General features: G+C 43.1%; 1 protein-coding gene across 7 annotated transcripts in view; it reads left to right on the top strand.

Annotated features, from left to right (window-relative positions):
• SSH1 (slingshot protein phosphatase 1) overlaps nt 1–19,699 on the top strand; it is a 135,219-nt gene that overhangs the window by 80,951 nt on the left and 34,569 nt on the right. For all 7 annotated transcript variants that reach the window (XM_029619767.1, XM_029619766.1, XM_029619772.1 and 4 more), the window contains 4 exons: nt 244–312; nt 3,116–3,181; nt 4,911–5,105; nt 6,786–6,879. In XM_029619767.1, coding sequence (XP_029475627.1) covers nt 244–312; nt 3,116–3,181; nt 4,911–5,105; nt 6,786–6,879 — 424 coding nt within the window. The remainder of the gene's footprint in view (nt 1–243; nt 313–3,115; nt 3,182–4,910; nt 5,106–6,785; nt 6,880–19,699) is intronic.

The raw sequence follows: 19,699 nt of genomic DNA, 5'->3' as shown, positions 1-19,699 counted from the left end.
AATGGTCCAAAGTCTGTCGGGGGAGGGGAGGGGAGCATACCCATGGACTTTGCAGCAAGCCAAACAATTTTGAACATGTTCCCCTTTCATCAAGTAATGTGTGGGCCTTTGCACTGAAATCAGCCTCTTATGATTTTTTTTTTTTTTGGTGGGGGGTTTGTGATTTTGGTTTCCTGCGCACAAGGCAGTGCTTTTGATCTCTGTGTGTGTTTTTTTTTTTTTTGCTTTCTCTTTTGGTCGTAGTAAGAGCTGCACCATCGGCATGGTGCTGCATCTCTGGAGCGACACCAAGATACACCTTGACGGAGATGGGTAAGTGTAACCGGGACGGCGCGTTATCAGCGGCGAGGCGTATTTTTATACAGACGGCTCAGTTTCCGGGAGCTGCTGCATTGCTGGTAGAGCCCCTGGTTTTGGAGATAGAAGGGCGGCAGCTGCACATCGAAGCCCTGAGATCCCCGGTTTGGAAAATCGAAAACTGAGGCTGAGCGGTGAGAGTGGGTTCCCCACCCCTCTCTGCTTCCCTCCCCCCACCAATAATAAGGAAAGTAATTACTGCAATGTATCCAAGAGATCGAACTGAAGTGATAATTTTAGAAAAAGGCAAAGTACAGTAGTTTTTTGTTTTTTTTTTTTTGCAGATGAAGGGTTTTGGTAATTTTTTTTTACATAAAAATCTCATGGATGCATCCTTAGTAAACATGGGGCACAAATGGATGTGTTGCAGGCCGTTCATTTTAAGTGGGACAGGCCCAGAAAACAGCAAGGTAGGCAATCCAACAACGCCGTGAGGATAACAACAAAGAATAGATGCCCAAGGGTCTTTTTCCAAATCTTTAATTGGTGGAGACGTATGTGATTAATTAAAAGTGCACATACGTCTCCACCAATTAAAGATTTGGAAAAAGACCCTTGGGCATCTATTCTTTGTTGTTATCCTAATGTTCATTTTAAGTACCACAACCCCCCCTTCCTTGGTTCACAGGGAGGCTAATCTGTTGTGTGTTTACATTTATTTTACCCATTTCTACTTATTTCTTTATTTTAAAAACATGAAGGACCCTTTTTCCCCTCTTTGAGAGGAATTTTCAAAGTTGTTTTCCCAGGTAAGTCGGCGTGGTTAAAGTTGCTGCCCAGCGCAAAGTACGTGTGGGTTTCCATGGCGAGCAAGGCTGTATCAGAGTTAGAGCGTGCAGGCACACATTTATGAGATAATCCATACAGCTGCAGTGTCCCTGTCCTCTCAAGAGCTCATGGTGCACGATTGTCACTTATGTACTGAAAGTCATACGGGGCAGTGTTAGGGAGGGGGATCGGGCCATGGTCTCCAGTTTCATACATCCGTTGGGATTTTGTTTCTTTTTTAGAAAATGATTCGGTCTTTAACCCTTTTGCAGTCTCTGCCACCCCACCCTAGTGCCAGGCAGCGCCAGCGACCCTCGTTAACTCTTCTGCGGCGACGTGTCAGCACCGCTGGTTCACCATGGGTTGCGGTTTCCCCTTCGCTCGCTGCCTCTGTGGTGTGCACTTGCCTGGCCATTTCCCATTGGAGGATGCATGCAGATGTGGAAATAAAAGCACGAAATAAAATTATTACTGAGATTAAAAGTGACCATAAGCCAGGAGGTCAGACAATAATTGGGGAACCTCCTCCATATGTGACTACGTGTGTTGTATTTAAAAAGCCAACGGTGGATGTTTCTCCACAGTTGGCTTTAAAAAGAGCCAGCGCTGTGCTCTTTACTATAATGTAAGTATATTTTTTGCTTCCCGTATGTATCGCTCTCTGTTTGTTTATACACAGTATATGATTTACATTAAAGGATAATAATGAAAAGTAGAATCAGAGTTGTTCTTTTAAACACTTTTAACTTTGCATTGGGCCTTTTAAACAATTTGGTGGAGAATGCGGGCACCTTCTGCATATGTTTAAAAGAACAACTCTGATTCTACTTTCGTTATTATCCTTTAATGTAAATCATATACTGTGTATAAACAAACAGGAGCCACAGAGCTGTCCCTTAAACCATGTAAAATCTGTGTTCTGCTCTACCACTCTACGTGTAAAAAAAAAAAAAAAAGGTCCTCCCGCACTACGCTCAGCCCTGCGTGCTTTGGGGAACCGCGGGCCTTCCTTGCCCCTCCTTTTGTTGAGAATTGCTGGGGAATTTGGCAGTTGGGGGTGGTTGAAGTGGAAGTTCCGGCCACACGTTAACCCCTCCCAGATCCTGAGGAAGGATCACGATTGTATGCTTGAGTCTCAGCCTGCCAATGTGATGGAGAGTAGAAGGATGACCCTAAGGGGAAGACACTTTCAGAGTAAACTTTGCTGGTTATGGAGAATTGTGTTCTCAATCCCCTGAACCAAACCAGGCATGCAAACTCGTCACATGTAGTGTTTGAGAGAAAAAAGGGATCATTATTTGTACACGTACCCTAGATTAGGGCAAGGGTTCTCAACCACATCCTCTGGACACACCTAGTCATTCAGATTTTCAGGATATCCACAATGAATATGCATGAGGGGAGTTTGCACACATTACCTCCATTGTATGCTAATCTATCTCATGCATATTCATTGTGGATATCCTGAAAACCAGACCGGTTAGATGTGTACCGAGGACTGGGTTGAAAAACTCTAGATTAGGAGATGGTACATATTTTGGTCCGCAGGCTTCATTGAGGAGCCTGCTTGGGAGGCAAAAGAAGGTCTGAGGAGGGGGAGGACCCTGTGGAGAACTGAGACAAGGGGGAGAAGGGGTGCCAGTAAGATTTAGTCATTTATGGCTGATGCTGTTACAGCCACAGGCTAGGATTCCCCTTGCCACTGAAGGCCAAATGTGCCCCATGGGATGTAGTTTATCCATCTCTGGCGTGAATGTTCATTGAATCCTGACTTGCAACTTTTATCAACTCCTACCCTGGATAATACCAAAAGAAAATCAAACTATATATATATATATATATATATATATATATCTTTTTTTATTTTTATTTTTTTGAGGTGTAGTGAATAGGTGTGCTGCATTAGCAGGAAAACATTGATCCATGCAATAAAAAAAAGCTACAGATGCAGCACCTCCATCTCATATTCCCTATTTTCTCTTTCTTTTAGTGGATTCAGCGTCTGTACAGCAGGGAGAACACACATTTTCAAACCGGTGTCCGTACAGGCCATGTGGTGGGTGCACGTTTGCTTTACTGTAAGCAGCAATGAGTCATATCAGTCTTGTGTGCTTGGATGCATTTGTGGAGCACAGTCTGCTAGTTAAGGATCTTTCCTTTAGATACAGGGTGAAGAAATCCCTATCTGAATATGGATTTTTTTTTAAGTGCAGAGTTGATAAGGTTTCAAGACTGCTTAATGGATCTGACTTTTTTTTTTTTTTTAAGGATTATTCTTGTCATATTTTGTAGAAATAGCTAGGATTGGTTTGTATATAATCCATTATCCTGGAAACCAGACTTGTCTGAAGCCTCTGAGTTAATTACACTGTCCCTCCGGATGTACCTGTGTCGTCATATTGCGTTGCACATTTCTCAAGAGACATAAAGAGAAGATCATCCCTCCTTATTATTTAATGTCTTTTTTTAAATGAGAGATCCCAGCAGCTTCTGAGCAACTCAAGCTTTCCGTGGAGAGTTCTAAAGCTAAAGTTTGCTGTTTTTTGTTTTGTTTTTATGGTAAAGAACCACTTCCAAACCACAGTGATCCTCAAGAGAGCATCGGTTCCAGAATCTAGCCTTCAAGAACCCCAACAGGTTTGGTTTTTAGAGCCAAAACATACAAAGTAACCTAACTCTGAGGCCAAAAATATGGAAATATATTTTATGACTATTTGAATCTTAAAAATCAAACCCGTCTGTGTGTTCTGGAGGACTAGAATTGAGAACCGCTGCACTAGAGTATTATTAGAAAGTATTTATTAAAATCTTGTTCAGACGACATAAAGGATATTGCAGATGTACCATTGCTATATAGCAAAGGGTGCTGCTCTTAGTTTTTATAACTACCAAGCATGTGCATTCTTTAGTCGATTTGTTTGATTCATTTCGGCGGTATGCGCATATCTCACGAATGGAGAGTACATGTGCACAACAAATAGAACCACGTATATGTAGTTTAGCAACAGATGTACACATGTACTCTCCGTTGTGCGCACGTATTCTCCACTCATGAAATACATGCGTGCCACTGAAACGAATCAAACAAATCGACCAACGAATGCACATCCCTGATAAATACTTTAGTGAATTTAAAGCAGGAATGGTTATTTATGTCAAGTCAAAACAAATAGCCATAAACCATTTTGAGGTTGATATTCAGCCACAGGCAGTCTAGGTTATCCAGGTATCCTCATCATATAATTTAGAAGGGATATTCAGTGGTGTAACTGTACCACTGAATATATCCAGATAAATCAAAGGTACCCGGGTAAGCTTATCTGGATAACTTTAAGACTGTCTCACAGCACAACCAGACTTATTCAGACAGCTTAGCCGGATAATATTGATATTCAGCATCTGGATAAGTTAGCTCTGGCCTGGAACATCCCTGATTTATCCAGATAAAAATAAAGCCGGATAAATCAATGGTGGTGAATAGAACAGGAATTTCAAATTCATGGTTTGTCCTGCTAAGTCTGAACTTAACCAGGCAAACTGCTTTGAATATGGACCAATTAAATTTTTGCTATATTTTTTTTATAACTTAATTTTAGGAAATTCTTTCATTAATGTAGATTTGTGCAGTTGATATCATGGCAAGTATGTGTTCCAAATACCAAAGGAAAATAAAGATTTGCTATGGAGAGGCAGAATTTCCTCATTAATTACCATTTGCTGTTCTCATTGCCTCTTGCCGTGTTTGACGTGTGCCTGATCACCACTGCTGCTGTTCTTCTTCGTAGGTCAGCCCTGCAGATCCTTCACAAGGCCTGCGAGGTGGCCAGGCGGTACAACTACTTTCCAGGTGGGATGGCTCTGGTTTGGGCCACATACTATGAGAGCTGCATCAGCTCTGACCAGAGCTGCATCAACGAATGGAACACGATGCAAGATCTGGAGTCCACCAGGCCCGACTCGCCAGCTCTCTATGTAGACAAGTTAGTTGTAATTCGTTCGTTTCAGAAGCTGAGCAGTTTTCTTCCGCCCCCCTCCCCCCCAATCACCACCACTTCAGCGCTAGCTCCCTTTCATTCCCAAAAATATTTGTGAAGCTTTTTCTTTTAGGTAGATTTTTAGCTGAACTTGTTCCCCACCCCATGTATTTTCTGCAAGGCTTTGTGTCCATGGCTGAACTTTTTTGGTAGAACATGTTGACTTTGCAGGCATGGACAGGTGTAACTGAAAAAGCTCAAGGGCAAGGGGTCATGATATGAAGTTGGAAGGAGGGAGGCTCGAAGGAAAGATGGAGAAATATTTTAATGAGTAGAAGTGGAAAGGGGTTGGCCAGCAGAGATGATCATAGCCAGAATCAGGCATGCTTGGGAGGATACAAATAAATAGTGCAGTTATAAGGAGAAGGGAGGGAAAAGACCAGAGATTGCATGTCTCTGGTGATATAGTAGATTATCAAAAAGGTAGCAACCAAAATGTTTATCATAAAGCACTCTACACAAAAAAAAACATAGATTAGAAATACATTCCATGGGTCTACGTATCGAAAAGATAAAAAACCCATGGGTACATCAAATATCTTCAAATACTTCTGCAAATCTACCCATTCTAATATTCTCTACCCATTTGCTATCCATTTTATAAAATTTTACACTAGGCAAATTTTCAAAAGGATTTACACGTGTAAATGAAACTACTATCGCATCAATCTTAAAAAGCCATTTAGCATATAAAGTGCACTTATGCAAGCAAATCCTATGACAATTTAACAGCATATATTATAGCAGTTTTCAAAAGCCCACTTACTTGAGTAATGTGCATTTTCTCGACTGAAGTCCAGTTTTGCGCATGTAAATGCTTTTTACAATAAGGCCCAAAGTAATTATAGCATGTTCGCATAAAAACTAGAATTATATGCAGAGACATGTATTTTATAAAGAATGTGCATAATTTTAAAATTTAACCGATGTAAATATCCAAATTACCCCATCTAACATTTGGAAAAAAAAAAGTGTTTTGATTAATATTTCGGTCGCTGCCCTTGTAGAGCATTTCTGTAGGATCATAGAGCCTCCCGTTTTTTTATTAATGTAGTGATTACAGCAGTCATGGACATTTCGGCAAACTTGGCCAGCCAAATGGTTCCTATTTATCACCCATTGTTATGTTACTATCTATTGCTGCCACAAGTTTTTATGGGGATCAGAGGATAAAAGGAAAGTGACTCGTTTTGCTGCTCCCTCACTATCTCCCGCATACCAAGTTCCTACAGATTATTCTTCACAGGGAATAACTGGCAAACTAATGGTCCTAGTGCTGGGTTTTTGTTTTTTTTTTATTATGAACTACCACGTAGTGTTTTCGAAACATTCAGTTGAGGCTGCTCCCTCCTTCAGGATCCATGGAGCCAAAAATAACCGCTGGAAATTACACCTTTGGGAAGTTTAGATTAAGTTATTGACTTGTTGTGCCTTCCGTCCTTTGCCACGTAAGCGGCAACAGAGGGGGGCGGAGGGTAGATGGAAGCAAAGGTGAGCAGACTGGTTTTTTTCCAACAGCTCTTGAAGACACAAAGTGTCCCTCTGCCGCAGGCATGATCTACAAGCTCTGAAAAATAAATCTGCTGCAATTTCCCCCCCCCCTTTTTTTTTTTTTTCCATCTGTAGGCCCACAGAGGGGGAAAGAACCGAATGCCTCATCAAAGCCAAACTCAGGAGCATCATGATGAGCAAAGATCTGGAGAACGTGACATCCAAGGAAGTAAGCGACATTTTTTTTTTTGACATGTTTGCTACTCCAGGCTCTTCCCGAGCTGTCCAGAGTGTAAAAGGCTTGTTAAAGATGTCACCCACTCCTAGCCCTTCCCTCCCTACACCACAGCAAGCGTGTTCGTGTGGAATATTTGCTTTTGAGTGGTTGCATTTAGATTTGTTACTTATAAATTCACTTTGAAATTGTTCTTGGGAGGGTGAAACGCGCGAGTTGGTTGGTTTTAGTTTGTTACTTTTATGTCGCACCTTCACAAAATTCACAGTGCAGCAAGGTAAGCTGCCGCCTAGGGTAAAGTTGCAGAGAAAACGGTACAGGAGATGGACAACAGACAACAAGTAGGACGAATATGGAAGGACCGATTTTTAGAAAAATGTTCCCAAATCTTATGAGGTAAATATTCAAAGCCATTTAGACAGGATAACTTGCGAGTAATCAATTTTAATAGCTAGTTTTGAATATCCCCTTTTCTTATCCTGTTAAGTTAGCTGGATACGTCTGTATCCAGCTAAGAATTAGCCGAATAAGAAAGGGGCGTGTTGGGGAGGGCAGAGTTAGATGAATAACTTAAGCCAGTTACCTTCAATATTAGGAATTAGTCAGATAATTTATCTGCCTAAATTGCGGACGTGCCCGAGAGCAAGCATTATTTGAAAGATATAGCCAGTTAAGTGGCGATTCGATTAAATAAAAAAAAAAATAATAATAATAATGCTCATGGGCCTACTGTCTCTAATACCTCCCTCGTCTTCCCTCCCATACGAAATGCAAGTGCCTGGGCCCTGCTGGGCTGAGCCTGCAGGACCCATCCAAACCCCTTCCATTTTATAGAAAAAGAAATGCTCCAGGGCCCCCCGACATTTCCCCCTCCTGGTACCTCAGTGGTCCTCATTCTTCACCTGCATCGCAATAGCGGCCCTCCCACGACTCAGGCCTGGTGTGTCCGGGGTCGCTATGAAAGTGCATTGGGAGTGTACGTATCTGCTCAGTGTCTTGTTGAGTATGCCCCCCCCTTATTTGCTTTTCTTTTCCTGTAAGGAGGTTGGTTTAAACGTGCCTGTTGTACTTTCTAAGCGTTATTGCCCCAATGGTTTATTTTTTTTTAATTGTCAATAGAAGGAAAGAATATTTTTCACTGCTAATGGATCTCAAAACACCACTACAGAGCAACACTGCAGCATCGCTTGACCCAAGGGTGAGCTGCGTTTTATGTGCTTTGAATGGATGGATGAGAATAACATTTTATTGAAGTGAAAGGTGTGTTCTCTGTAATTTCTGTAAGGCAGAGAACTAGTAGCTGTATTGGTCCTGGGGGAAATCTGAATTCTTTTTTAGGGTGTAAATCCTCTCACTGGGCCAACAGTAAGAATTATTCAAAGATGCTGCTTTACATGAGCCTTTGAGACCGTGGGCATCCCTCCTTCGGATGTCCAATTTCGGGACGCATCCCAAATGCTATCTTTCCAGCAGCACCCTCCAAGGAAGCTGAAGGAACAAGATGTTCCTGGCTGGAGGGCACCGAGGAACAGAGCTTATTCGTTTAAAAAGAAGGGGGTGCAAGATAAGATGCTAGCGCTACACACTCGCATGCATAAGACTTTCAGCACAGCCAGCTTTTTGCATGGCATTAATGATGTGCGCCTTTCAATGGAAATATCCAGTTTCCTGTTCATACCCCGGATCAGTCCAGACAAGTGGGTTTATGCATCCCTACCTGCAGATGGAGGCAGAGAACAAACTTTGAGCTGCTGCTACGTAACAGCGAGTGCCACCTGCAGTCCCCTCAGTGTTTCTCTGTCTCCAGCAGATGATAGATGTGCAAACCTGCAGCCTAAAATAAATAAATAAATAAAAATTTTGAGACTAGAGATTTTGGATTCCAAGGCTTCCTGAGGTGTTAGGCTCCTTCGTGGACCATCCCTCAGGTGGAGCTGGGCGATCGGGAGGATGGGACCTCTGGCTGGTTTAGCCCGTTACTGTCCGGAGGTCCTGATAGCCAGGGGACTGACTCCCTCTCGACTTCACCTGCGATCTGCCGGTCCCTGAAGGGAAGTACCCTTTATTGTTTTCCTGTTTGGATTAAAGTTTGTTTAAAAAAATAAATAAATAAATTAAAAGTTTGATCTTGCGAAGCAAGAACTGCTATCGGGTCTCGTCAGTTGGGGTCCCTTTGACTGCGGGAGCGATCAGCGCCCACAGGTATGGAGCGTGAGTGCCTTGGGGTTGTTCCTTTGATCCAGGGGATCCGGCGTGTCTGAAAGAGTTTTCCAAGCAGGGTTTGCTTAGTGCGGCTGTCGAGGGTGCGGCCTAGTTTGTTTTCCCGCGCACCACTTCAGTGGAGGTGGACCGGCAGCAGGGGCTGTCGGCACCACATGTGGGAAGTGAATGGTTGGCCCTTATATTCCTGTGTTCCACCAGGGGATCCCGGGAGCGAGAGGAACTTTCCCACACGCCGTTCAGAGCAGCGCTGCCGCATGGCTCTTATTGCCAGTCACGTGTGGGGCCGAGGTTCTCTGACTGTGTTGTACTCTTCCTCCTTGGCGGTGCATGCTGGGTGATATTTTTTTGTTTTGCCATAGCGATTGATGCCGCGTGGGGAATGGCAGCAGGGCCTGCAGCTTTTTTTTGTTTGTTTGTTTGTTTTGACATTTTTATTGGTGCATATTAATGAAAATAACAGAATTATTGCAAAAAATACGTTTGAATACAGAATGTACATTCACTACAGTTTTTCTTTCACTTGATTACCCCGCCTAGAAACCCTCCCTCACCAGCATGTGCATCCCCACACCAGTCGTACCAAATATCTATCGCAACAATAACATCAATAACATTCTAGAATAGTGAATTTGATGCCCATGAGCAGTGTCAGAATCTTAATAGAAATAATCGGTCTTTCCTACCATAAGAGAGAGAGAAGCATGGAACAATATGGCTAGAAAAGCTGTTCATTGCATTGGTGTCGAACCGATAAGTTAAGCAGTCCAAGTAGCTCTCCATTGTAAGTATGGATCCCATATTTGATGGTAAAGCTTAAAAGTTCTGCGTTTTCCCGCTGTGAATTTATTCAATGTACATATTTGGTCTAGTCTACTCAATACTGCAGCAAAAGTCGGGCCTGCTTTATGTTTCCACATTCTCGCTATTTCCAGTCTCGCAGCTATGCAGGTCTGGACACAGCGGGTTCATCCCTCTCCAAGTTATTCAGAAAAGCTCCCTCTATTGATAAGCACACCGTGGTGGTGAGCATCTTCGTTAGCCAACTTTCCAGTTCTTTCCATACAGATTTTATACAATCACCCTCCCACCACATGTGCAAAAATGTTCCCCATTCAGTACATCCTCTCCAACAAACACCATTATGTTTGGGCAGCATTTTCCCAAGCCTGTCTGGGGTGATATTTTCAATGAGCGTTGGGATCTGGGGTGACCCATTTTCAATGAGCGTCGAAGATATGGAGGCTTTATTGATATGTAAGTATATATGATCCCATTCTGTTTGTGGAATATCCCAGTTGAGATCAGCATTCCATGCCTTAACATATTGGGGTGCATCAGGGAGCCTGGTGTTCAGTAATTTATATATTTTAGAAAGTAGGCCATGGTATCTATGGGGGGATGAACAGAAACCTTCAAACAACGTTTTCCCATTTATTAAATCCGCTGGCACTCCATTAGTCAAACAGAAGTAGGAAATCTGTTTATAAGCAAGAAATTCTGCGGCCGGCAAATAGGAGTCTTTCCGGAGATGGGCATAGGAAAGCAATTTATCGCCTCCCCAGATATGCTCCAATCGTGTTATTGATCTCAATTTCCAGGCTTGGAAAGCCAATGCAGGGATACCGGGTTTAAAACCAGTATTATGGTATAAGCTTGTAAGATGAAAATAGGTCTTTGTACCTACTAATTTTGCCTTTCATTTGCCCCACATTGACAGAGTATGTCTGGTAGTGGGAAGTAGGTTGGGACAATCTTTCCATGTGGGCCGCGGTTGCCAGGGCATAGTGGCCAATGGCATCCCAGGGATTCTGTCTTGCTCCATTAAGACCCAATGTTTAATATCTTGATCCTCGTGCCACGCTACAATAGGTCGAACTTGTCCTGCTACATAATGCCAAAGGAAATTAGGCATGCTTAATCCCCCTTCTAGTTTGGATTGGTATAACACCTTTCTACTAACCCTTGGTGGGCGTCTTTTCCAGATAAAGCCAAAAAATCGTCGCTGCCATACCTTTAGGGCCGCGTTAGGAATAGCAATAGGGAGAGACTGAAACAGATATAGTAGTTTAGGTAAAACATTCATTTTGATGGTGGCGATACGGCTTAACCAGGAAATTGGTAAACTTCTCCACTTATCCAGATCAAAAAATATTCTTTTAATTAGAGGGGGATAATTGTAGCAGAAGAGGTCTTTCAGATGAGTAGTGAGATAGATACCTAAATATTTAAGTTTTTGGCGGGCCCATCGAAATGGATGCAAAGGCTGTAAGAACTGTACCATAGCTTGGGAACAGGTAACATTAAGTATCTCCGACTTCTCCCAGTTTATTTTATACCCGGAGGCCTCACTGAAAATTCGAATCTGATGTTCTATCCCCAACAATGATTTATGAGAATGCATGACCGTAAAGATGATATCATCTGCAAAAAGACAAAGTTTATGGAAATTGGTGCCCACTTGGAAACCCTTTATGTGCGAGCTATTTTGTATGTTGATCGCTAAGGGTTCCAAGAAGATGGCAAAGAGAATGGGTGAAAGCGGGCATCCTTGCCTCGTGCCCCTACCAACCCTGAAGCTGTCGGAGTACCCTCCATTGATCTTAAGACATGCTTTTGACTGCTCGAACAATTTGAGCAACCATTCGCAGAAACAAGGGCCAAAACCCATTTTCCACAGTATCCCAAATAAAACTGCCAGTGCACCATATCGAACGCTTTTTCTGCATACATGGAAAGAAAGAGCGATTCATCTGTACGTTCCTGGGCAATCCATAATAAATTTACAAGTTTGCAAATATTATCCCCGGCCAGCCTCCCTTGGATAAACCCTGCCTGGTCTTGATGGATAAGACTAGTGATATATTTGTTCATACGCCCTGCTAGGATTTTTGCCAAGATCTTAAGGTCGAGATTTATCAGTGAGATAGGGCGATAAGAGCCACAGGTTGTAAGATCACGGCCAGGTTTGGGTAGCACCGTGATACCCGCTAGATTTGCATGGGGTCCTAAGGAGTTTCCCCGTCGTAAGGAGTTATATACTTTTTGTAGAAAGGCGACTATGTAAGGGCCGACTTGCTTATAAAATTTAGCAGTAAGACCATCCGGTCCAGGTGATTTCCCCTGTTTCAGCGAGTATATGCTGTCTAAAATCGCTCCATGGTGAGACCGCACCTTGAATACTGTGTACAGCTCTGGTTGCTGCATCTCAAAAAAGATATAGTTACGATGGAGAAGGTACAGAGAAGGACAACCAAAATGATAAAGGGGATAGAACAACTCCCCTATGAGGAAAGGCTGAAGATGTTAGGGCTGTTCAGCTTGGAGAAGAGACGGCTGAGGGGGGGGGGGGATATGGTAGAGGTCTTTAAGATCATGAGAGGTCTTGAATGAGTAGATGTAAATCAGTTATTTACACTTTTGGATAATAGGACTAGGGGGCATTCCATGAAGTTAACAAATAGCACAATTAAGACTAATTGGAGAAAATTCTTTTTCACTCAATGCACAATTAAGCTCTGGAATTTGTTGCCAGAGGATGTGGTTAGTGCAGTTAGCTGGGTTCAAAAAAGGTTTGGATAAGTTCTTGGAGGAGAAGTCCATTAACTGCTATTAATGAAGTTTACTTGGGGAACAGCCACTGAGATGGGTGTCGGTGGTCACTACTATTCAATCTGGGGCCTCCAGATCCACTCCCTTCTCCAAATTGGAACAGAAGAGCCACCACAAGAGACCGGACCTGGATTCTCCCTGAAGAGGCAAGGGTAGATGAAACTCCTCTGACACCAGATTCCGGTGTGGGCTGATCTGGTAGAATAGTTGCTTATTGTGTGACCGGAGTGGGCAATGCGCAGGCGGTCTTCCTCAGGAGACAGCGTCTGGACCCAGGGGAGTGGAAGTTGTCGGCAGAAGCCTTCGCCTTGCTGCAGGCAAGGTGGGGTAAACCCATGGTAAATCTCATGGTTGAGCCAGCAAACGCAAAAACAGATCGGTTTTTCAGTCGTAGAAGAGAGGTCTGATCGGAGGGCATTGATGCCCTAGTTCAGTCGTGGCCGACACAATGGTGGCTGTACATGTTTCCACCATGGCCTGTCATAGGTCGGGAGCTGTGGCGCATTTAGCTTTATCCAGGCAGGGTGATTCTGGTGGCACCTGAGTGGCTGTGTCGGCCATGATTTGTGGGCCTGCTATACCTGGCGATGGACAGTCCTGTTCGCTTGGCTCATCTCTTGGGGTTGCTACAGCAGGGACCCATATTTTCAGACCGGGAGGATCGCTTTGCTCTAGTGGCTTGGCTTTTGAGAGGCGGCGACTCCATTTGAAAGGTTATTCGGAGCCTGTGATTGCGACTTTGCTTAAGGCAAGGAGACCTTCCTCTTCACTTGCTTATGTCCGGGTGTGGAGGGTTTTCGAATCTTGATGTTTGTAGAAAAGGGTGCAGGCTGTAAAGGTGGACATTCTGCAGATCCTGGCTTTTTTGCAGAGCAGTTTGGCAAGAGGGCTGGCTTATAAGTCGCTTCGGGTCCTGGTAGCAGCCTTGCACTCCCTTTGAGATAGAATTCAGGGAAGACCATTGGTGTCTCATCCAGATGTGGTTCATTTCCCAAAACGGGGCAAAACATCTGTGCCCTCCGGTGCTGAAGGTCTTTCTGGTATGGAATCTAAATTTGGTTCTTTGGGTACTGGGTGGTCCTACCTTCAAACCAATGCAGAGGACGTCGTTGAATGATTTAAACTTGAAGACTGTTTTTCCTGGTGGCCATCTGTTCGGCTAGGTAAATATCTGAGCTGCAACCGTTGTTGTGTCCTGCGTTTTTCAGAGGATGGGGTTTCTTTACATACGATTCCTTCCTTTTTTTCTTAAGGTGGTGTCCTCCTCTCACCTTAACCAGGTTGTAGAGCTACCAGCTTTTCTGAATATGACAGCCAATACTCCGATGGCAAGGGAGTTTCACTTATTGGATGTGCGTTGGTCTTCTGCAATATCTCAAGGTGACAAATGCCTTTTGGGGATCTGATCATCTATTTGTCCTGATCAGTGGTACAAGCAAGGATCATAAGGCTTCCAAGGGTACTATTGCGCGATGGTTGAAGGAGGTGATTGCTTCGGCTTACATCTGAAAGGGCTGGTCAATGCCAGAGGGGTTGAGAGCACATTCCAAGGTCTGAGGCAGGCGACAATCCAAGGTCTGAGGCAGGCGGTAGACAAGAGTTCAGTAACGATCCAAGAACCAAATGGCAGATGAAATTTAATGTGGACAAGTGCAAGGTGTTGCATATAGGGAAAAATAACCCTTGCTGTAGTTACACGTTGTTAGGTTCCATATTAGGAGCTACCACTCAGGAAAAAGATCTAGGCATCATAGTGGATAATACTTTAAAATTGTCGGCTCAGTGTGCTGCAGCAGTCAAAAAAACAAACAGAATGTTAGGAATTATTAGGAAGGGAATGGTTAATAAAACAGAAAATGTCATAATGCCTCTATTTCGCTCCATGGTGAGACCGCACCTTGAATACTGTGTACAATTCTGGTCACCACATCTCAAAAAAGATATAGTTGCGATGAAGAAGGTACAAAGAAGGGCAACCAAAATGATAAAGGGGATGGAACAGCTCCCCTATGAGGAAAGGCTGAAGAGGTTAGGGCTGTTCAGCTTGGAGAAGAGATGGCTGAGGGGGGATATGATAGAGGTCTTTAAGATCATGAGAGGTCTTGAACAAGAAGATGTGAATTGGTTATTTATACTTTTGAATAATAGAAGGACTAGGAGGCATTGCATGAAGTTAGCAAGAAGCACATTTAAGACTAATCGGAGAAAATTCTTTTTCACTCAACGCACAATAAAGCTCTGGAATTTGTTGCCAGAGGATGTGGTTAGTGCAGTTAGTGTAGCTGGGTTCAAAAAAGGTTTGGATAAGTTCTTGGAGGAGAAGTCCATTAACGGCTATTAATCAAGTTTACTTAGGGAATAGCCACTGCCATTAATTGCATCAGTAGCATGGGATCTTCTTAGTGTTTGGGTAATTGCCAGGTTCTTGTGGCCTGGTTTGGCCTCTGTTGGAAACACGATGCTGGGCTTGATGGACCCTTGGTCTGACCCAGCAGGGCAATTTCTTATATTCTTATATTCCACTAGGGCGTAGGCAACCTTGTGGATGATGTGTCAACTGCTCTTTCTCTCTCTGCGGGAGATTTGTCGTGCAGCCACTTTCTTCACACTTTTACCAAACATCTCCATTTAGTTGTGCGGGTCCCAGAAGAAGCAACATTTGGGGAGAGTGTGTTACACGCAGGTCTTTCGAGTTCCCGCCCAGAATAGAGGGGCTTGGGTACATCCCACTTGTCTGGAATGATCCAGGTACGAACAGGAAAGGAAAATTGGTTCTTTCCTGCTAATTTTCATTCCTGAAGTACTACAGATCAGTCCAAAGACCTGTCCCCATTAGTCGAAAGACTTCCTCGCTTCTGGATATGACTGAGCTAGCGGAGCTGGCATATGATATACTCAGATTAATGAGAAGTGTACATAATTTGTTATTGTTTTGTGTTAAATCAAGGGATCCTGGTTTGCAGCTTTAAGTCTCTGTTCGCCCAAGGTTTATTGGGGTTTAAGGTAGACATCTTGGCTTGGGTACAGGTAAATACTGAGGGACTGCAGGTGGCACTCGGTTATGTAGCAATGCCTCAAAGATTTTGTTCTCTGCCTTCATCTGCTGGTAGGGATGCATAAACCCTTATATAGTTTCTTAGTTATTTTTATTTTTTTGTTGTTTTGTTAGAGGTTTTTTTTTATAGTGGTTTATTTTATATTGCATTCTTGAGTGTCGACCTGTTTTCTAAGAACAATAATGTACAGTAGTATATCTGGCTTAAATGTGCTTCAGCAGGCAATTTTTAAATGTATTTTTTACATGGATAAAAGAGTAGTTTTAAAATTCTCCCACTGAGGGAAACTCAGTTTAAATTTTTGCTTAGTGTATTTGATTTCCAATTTCAAGCATTTAAGTCATTTGGTGCCTTATGATGTTTGCTTGAAATATCATTATATATATGGTGGGGTCTTTGGGCCACAGTGTCTGGGATTGTGAACACATTCAAGCCTATTGGAGGGATGTGAAGAACTTGCTGTTTGAGGTAATGGGGGTGCAGCTAGCCTTAAAGGTTAAGGTGTTTTTGTTTGATTTTCGTACCTGTGCTTTTCCCTCCAGTCATGCGAAAGTGTGGTGCCGTAAGGTACTCTTATGTACCAAAAAATGTATCTTACAAAAACGGATGACAGGGCATCTTCCCACTGTAGGGCAATTGAAGAATATGCCCTTTCACGTTTGTCAGATGGAGAAATATTTATTTTATTTATTTATTTGTCTTTTTTATACCGACATTCGATTTGGCATATCACATCCGTTTACAGAAAACTCATAGTATAATGTGACAACGGTGTCATTAATATAAGTACATTGCAACAGAGGAACTTGTTAACACATTGGAACATAATTTTGATATACATAGAAAACTGTGCAAATTAACTAAAACTTAATTTAAAAATAGGCTGAAGAAATGGACTTCCAGAAGAAGCACAGATCTTTCTTGAAAATTTGGGATTTATATTTGTAACCTCGATCTCCTCGAGCCAGAAGTTTGATTTTGAATGATTTGACTTTGTAGTGGTCTTGTCGGATAGTTGTCACTTGGGGCAGTGTGTTTTTTGCTCTCTTAATCTGAATTCTTCCGCCGTGAGATGTGTATGGGTTGGGATTTGGTTCCTTGCTTCTCTGTGGTTTCATGTGTCAGGGTATAGCAGAGTCCACGCACTCTAGCTTTGTTTGTTTTCTTTGTTAAAATTAATAAGCAAATTTAACCATGAAATTCTCCCACTTCCTTTCCTGTACGCCACAAGGGGTAAAAACACATGTGCCGTTCATAACATGCAGACTTTTACTCGCAGACTAGAAGGGGCAGTGTTAGGTAGGGGGGAAGGAGTACAGGCACCGGGATTTTATTTTGACTTTTTTTTTTTTTTTTTAAAGAGGAAAACTCGTTGGGGATGTCTTTGCAAAGGAGTTTGAGCCCCACGGGTACAACATAAGTCACTGGCCTGCAAGCCCCACAGGGCTGTTTAAAATTTCTCCCCCACCCCCCCCCCCAGGCTAATTTTCTATATCATCTCTGTGGGTAAAGCACTCTTCAATTGCACCTCCCTGCTTACAGGTAAAGTTTAGACGCGTAACTTTACCTGTGGTTAGGAGAGGGGTTCCCGGGGGTGGGGGGTGGTCTTGGCACGTGTACCTTTTACCTCACAAATTAGCAGGTATAAATAAGTGTGGGTAGACTTTTTTGGGTTTTTTTCCCTGGGATAATTTGCTTAAAAGGATCTGCCTGGAACAGTGATGGCGAACTCCAGTCCTCGAGTGCCACAAACGGGCCAGGTTTTCAGGATATCCCCAGTGAATATGCCTAGAACAACAGGACTGACTTGGGCAGAATATTAACTGTTTTAAATAAATACCCACAGCCTTTCCACCAGTCTGAGCATTAGAAAATTGCCGCAACTCTCCCCCGCCCCCAATTGTATACGGATGCTTGTGGGGAGTTAACTCCTTTCCACGCTGACACTTTGCATTCTCTCCCCCCCCCCCCCCCCCTTAATCCTGTAGCTGCTGCGTGCTTCTGTGCTTCAGTGGATTACTGGCTTGCGTGGCACGCATGCTGCATGGACTGATTGCTGAGGTGCTGTCGCTTTCCGTGCGGCACGAGCGTTTTGCATCCTTTCACCACACAGATGGAAACCGATGGCAGTGAAGTGTTTCTGTGTCCTGTGCCGTGATCTCAAGAGCGTGCTGCCAACTTGGTGATTTGCCCTCCAAACACAAAAAAAGAAAAAAAAAAAAAGAATGTCTGAGGCAGGAGACAGATTAGAAATGCCACCAGGTAACGATGAGCAGAAACAGAGCAGAAACCAGCTGCGGGAACATAGGGTGACCTGCCGCTTGCACAGAAAAAAGTAAAGTTACTATAGAAACAGCTGGTAAGGGAAGAATAAAAATAATTTTCCATCAGTCCATGGTAGGCAGAGACAGGAGAGGTTGCAATCTTTTTTGGTTTTATAAGCTGCAAGCGAACATAAAACCATGTGTAATGCATAACAATACTGAAGTGTAAAAAGCATACCAGAGGGCAGCCAATTGCTAAGTCTTCCTTTTAGAGGTGCCAAATAGCGTGATTTTGAATAGATAGCATATACATAAAGGAGGTAATTTTCAAATTTACAACTGTGTTTTACACGTGTAAATGCACTTTACCCGTGTAAGTGGGCTTCTGAAAATTGCGACAGTATATGCCATTGAATCGTCCGTAAGTTTTACATTCGCAAGTTGCATTTTAAAAGGTCAATTTTAAAGGCCGGGCACACGCCAAAACTGGGAGATATGTGCACAAGTTGGACCGGCGTGGGCCGGGCGGATTTTAAAAGCCCTCCGAGTATGCGGGTATCTCCCGCTTTGCGCACAAATGAAAAATTCAAAAAAAAAAAAAAGGGGGGGTGGGGCATAGGCATTCATGGATTTCGTGTAGAAATTAGCGCGTAAATACTTAAGAGCGCAGGCACGCGCCGGGGTCCCCTGTTGCATAACTTTATTTCTGCTATAAACGATGTGCAAGTTTATAAAATAAAGATAAATAGACAGATTGGCAGGGTTTTAAGGGTTGAGGCTAACAGGTAAGAAGGGATGCTATTAAACCATGGGGGTTTTGGAAGTCCTATTCCTTACCCGGGTGAATTCAGAACGAACTGGTAAAACTGGTATTGGCATCGACACGCGTGGCTTTTAAAATCCACCTCCCACTTAGAAGGGGGATTTGGGTGCGCCCACTTAAAATTTCACGCACATGTGCAAGCGGTCTCGCTGTTTTATAACCTGCACGCATACACGCGCTGATGTTATGAAATGGCCACATCCCTGAGCGAGGGCTGTCGAATATGTGCGCCTGCGCGCCTGTTTGAAAGTTAGTGTCCCAGCACGTAAATGGCCTTTTTAAAATTGCTTCATTTTTGCGCATGACTTCTTTGCAAACTACCTTCCGAGGATAAGATTACTTATGTGAATCGGGATAAGGCTGAACAGTACAATGCAGTATGGGAAGATATTGGGACGGGAGACAGTGTACGGGTTAATAACGATAATATTCACTTCTCTTTTGTGGGAATGTTTCATGAAGCTCCTTGTCTTGGCTTTGTCATTGGATTGAATTGAATTTCTGAATGTTGATATTGTCACTGTATTTTTGTGTCTGGTTTTATTTTTTTTTTTCTTCACTCTTTCATTGTTGACATATTTCAATCTATGAAAGCATAGGATGTACCAGAGTGTGAACTTTGTGGTTATAATGTCCGTTGACTGTGTTTCTATAAATAAAAAAGTTAAAAAAAAAAAAAAAAAGGAAGAAAACTACCTCCCAAAATTGTATAATTAACAAAATGACACAGCAGTATTACCCCTGCCCTACCTTCACCACAGTAATTCTGAAATTCATAATGAGGTGCTTTTCTCTCCGCTGTCCCCTACCTCTTGGATAGGCCTGGCAGGCATGGATTG

The sequence above is a fragment of the Rhinatrema bivittatum genome, chromosome 11 (assembly GCF_901001135.1).
Source record: "Rhinatrema bivittatum chromosome 11, aRhiBiv1.1, whole genome shotgun sequence".
Lineage (NCBI taxonomy): Eukaryota > Metazoa > Chordata > Amphibia > Gymnophiona > Rhinatrematidae > Rhinatrema > Rhinatrema bivittatum.
The sequence above is the reverse complement of the archived record's forward strand: the minus strand, read 5'-3'. Positions and strand labels throughout refer to the sequence as shown.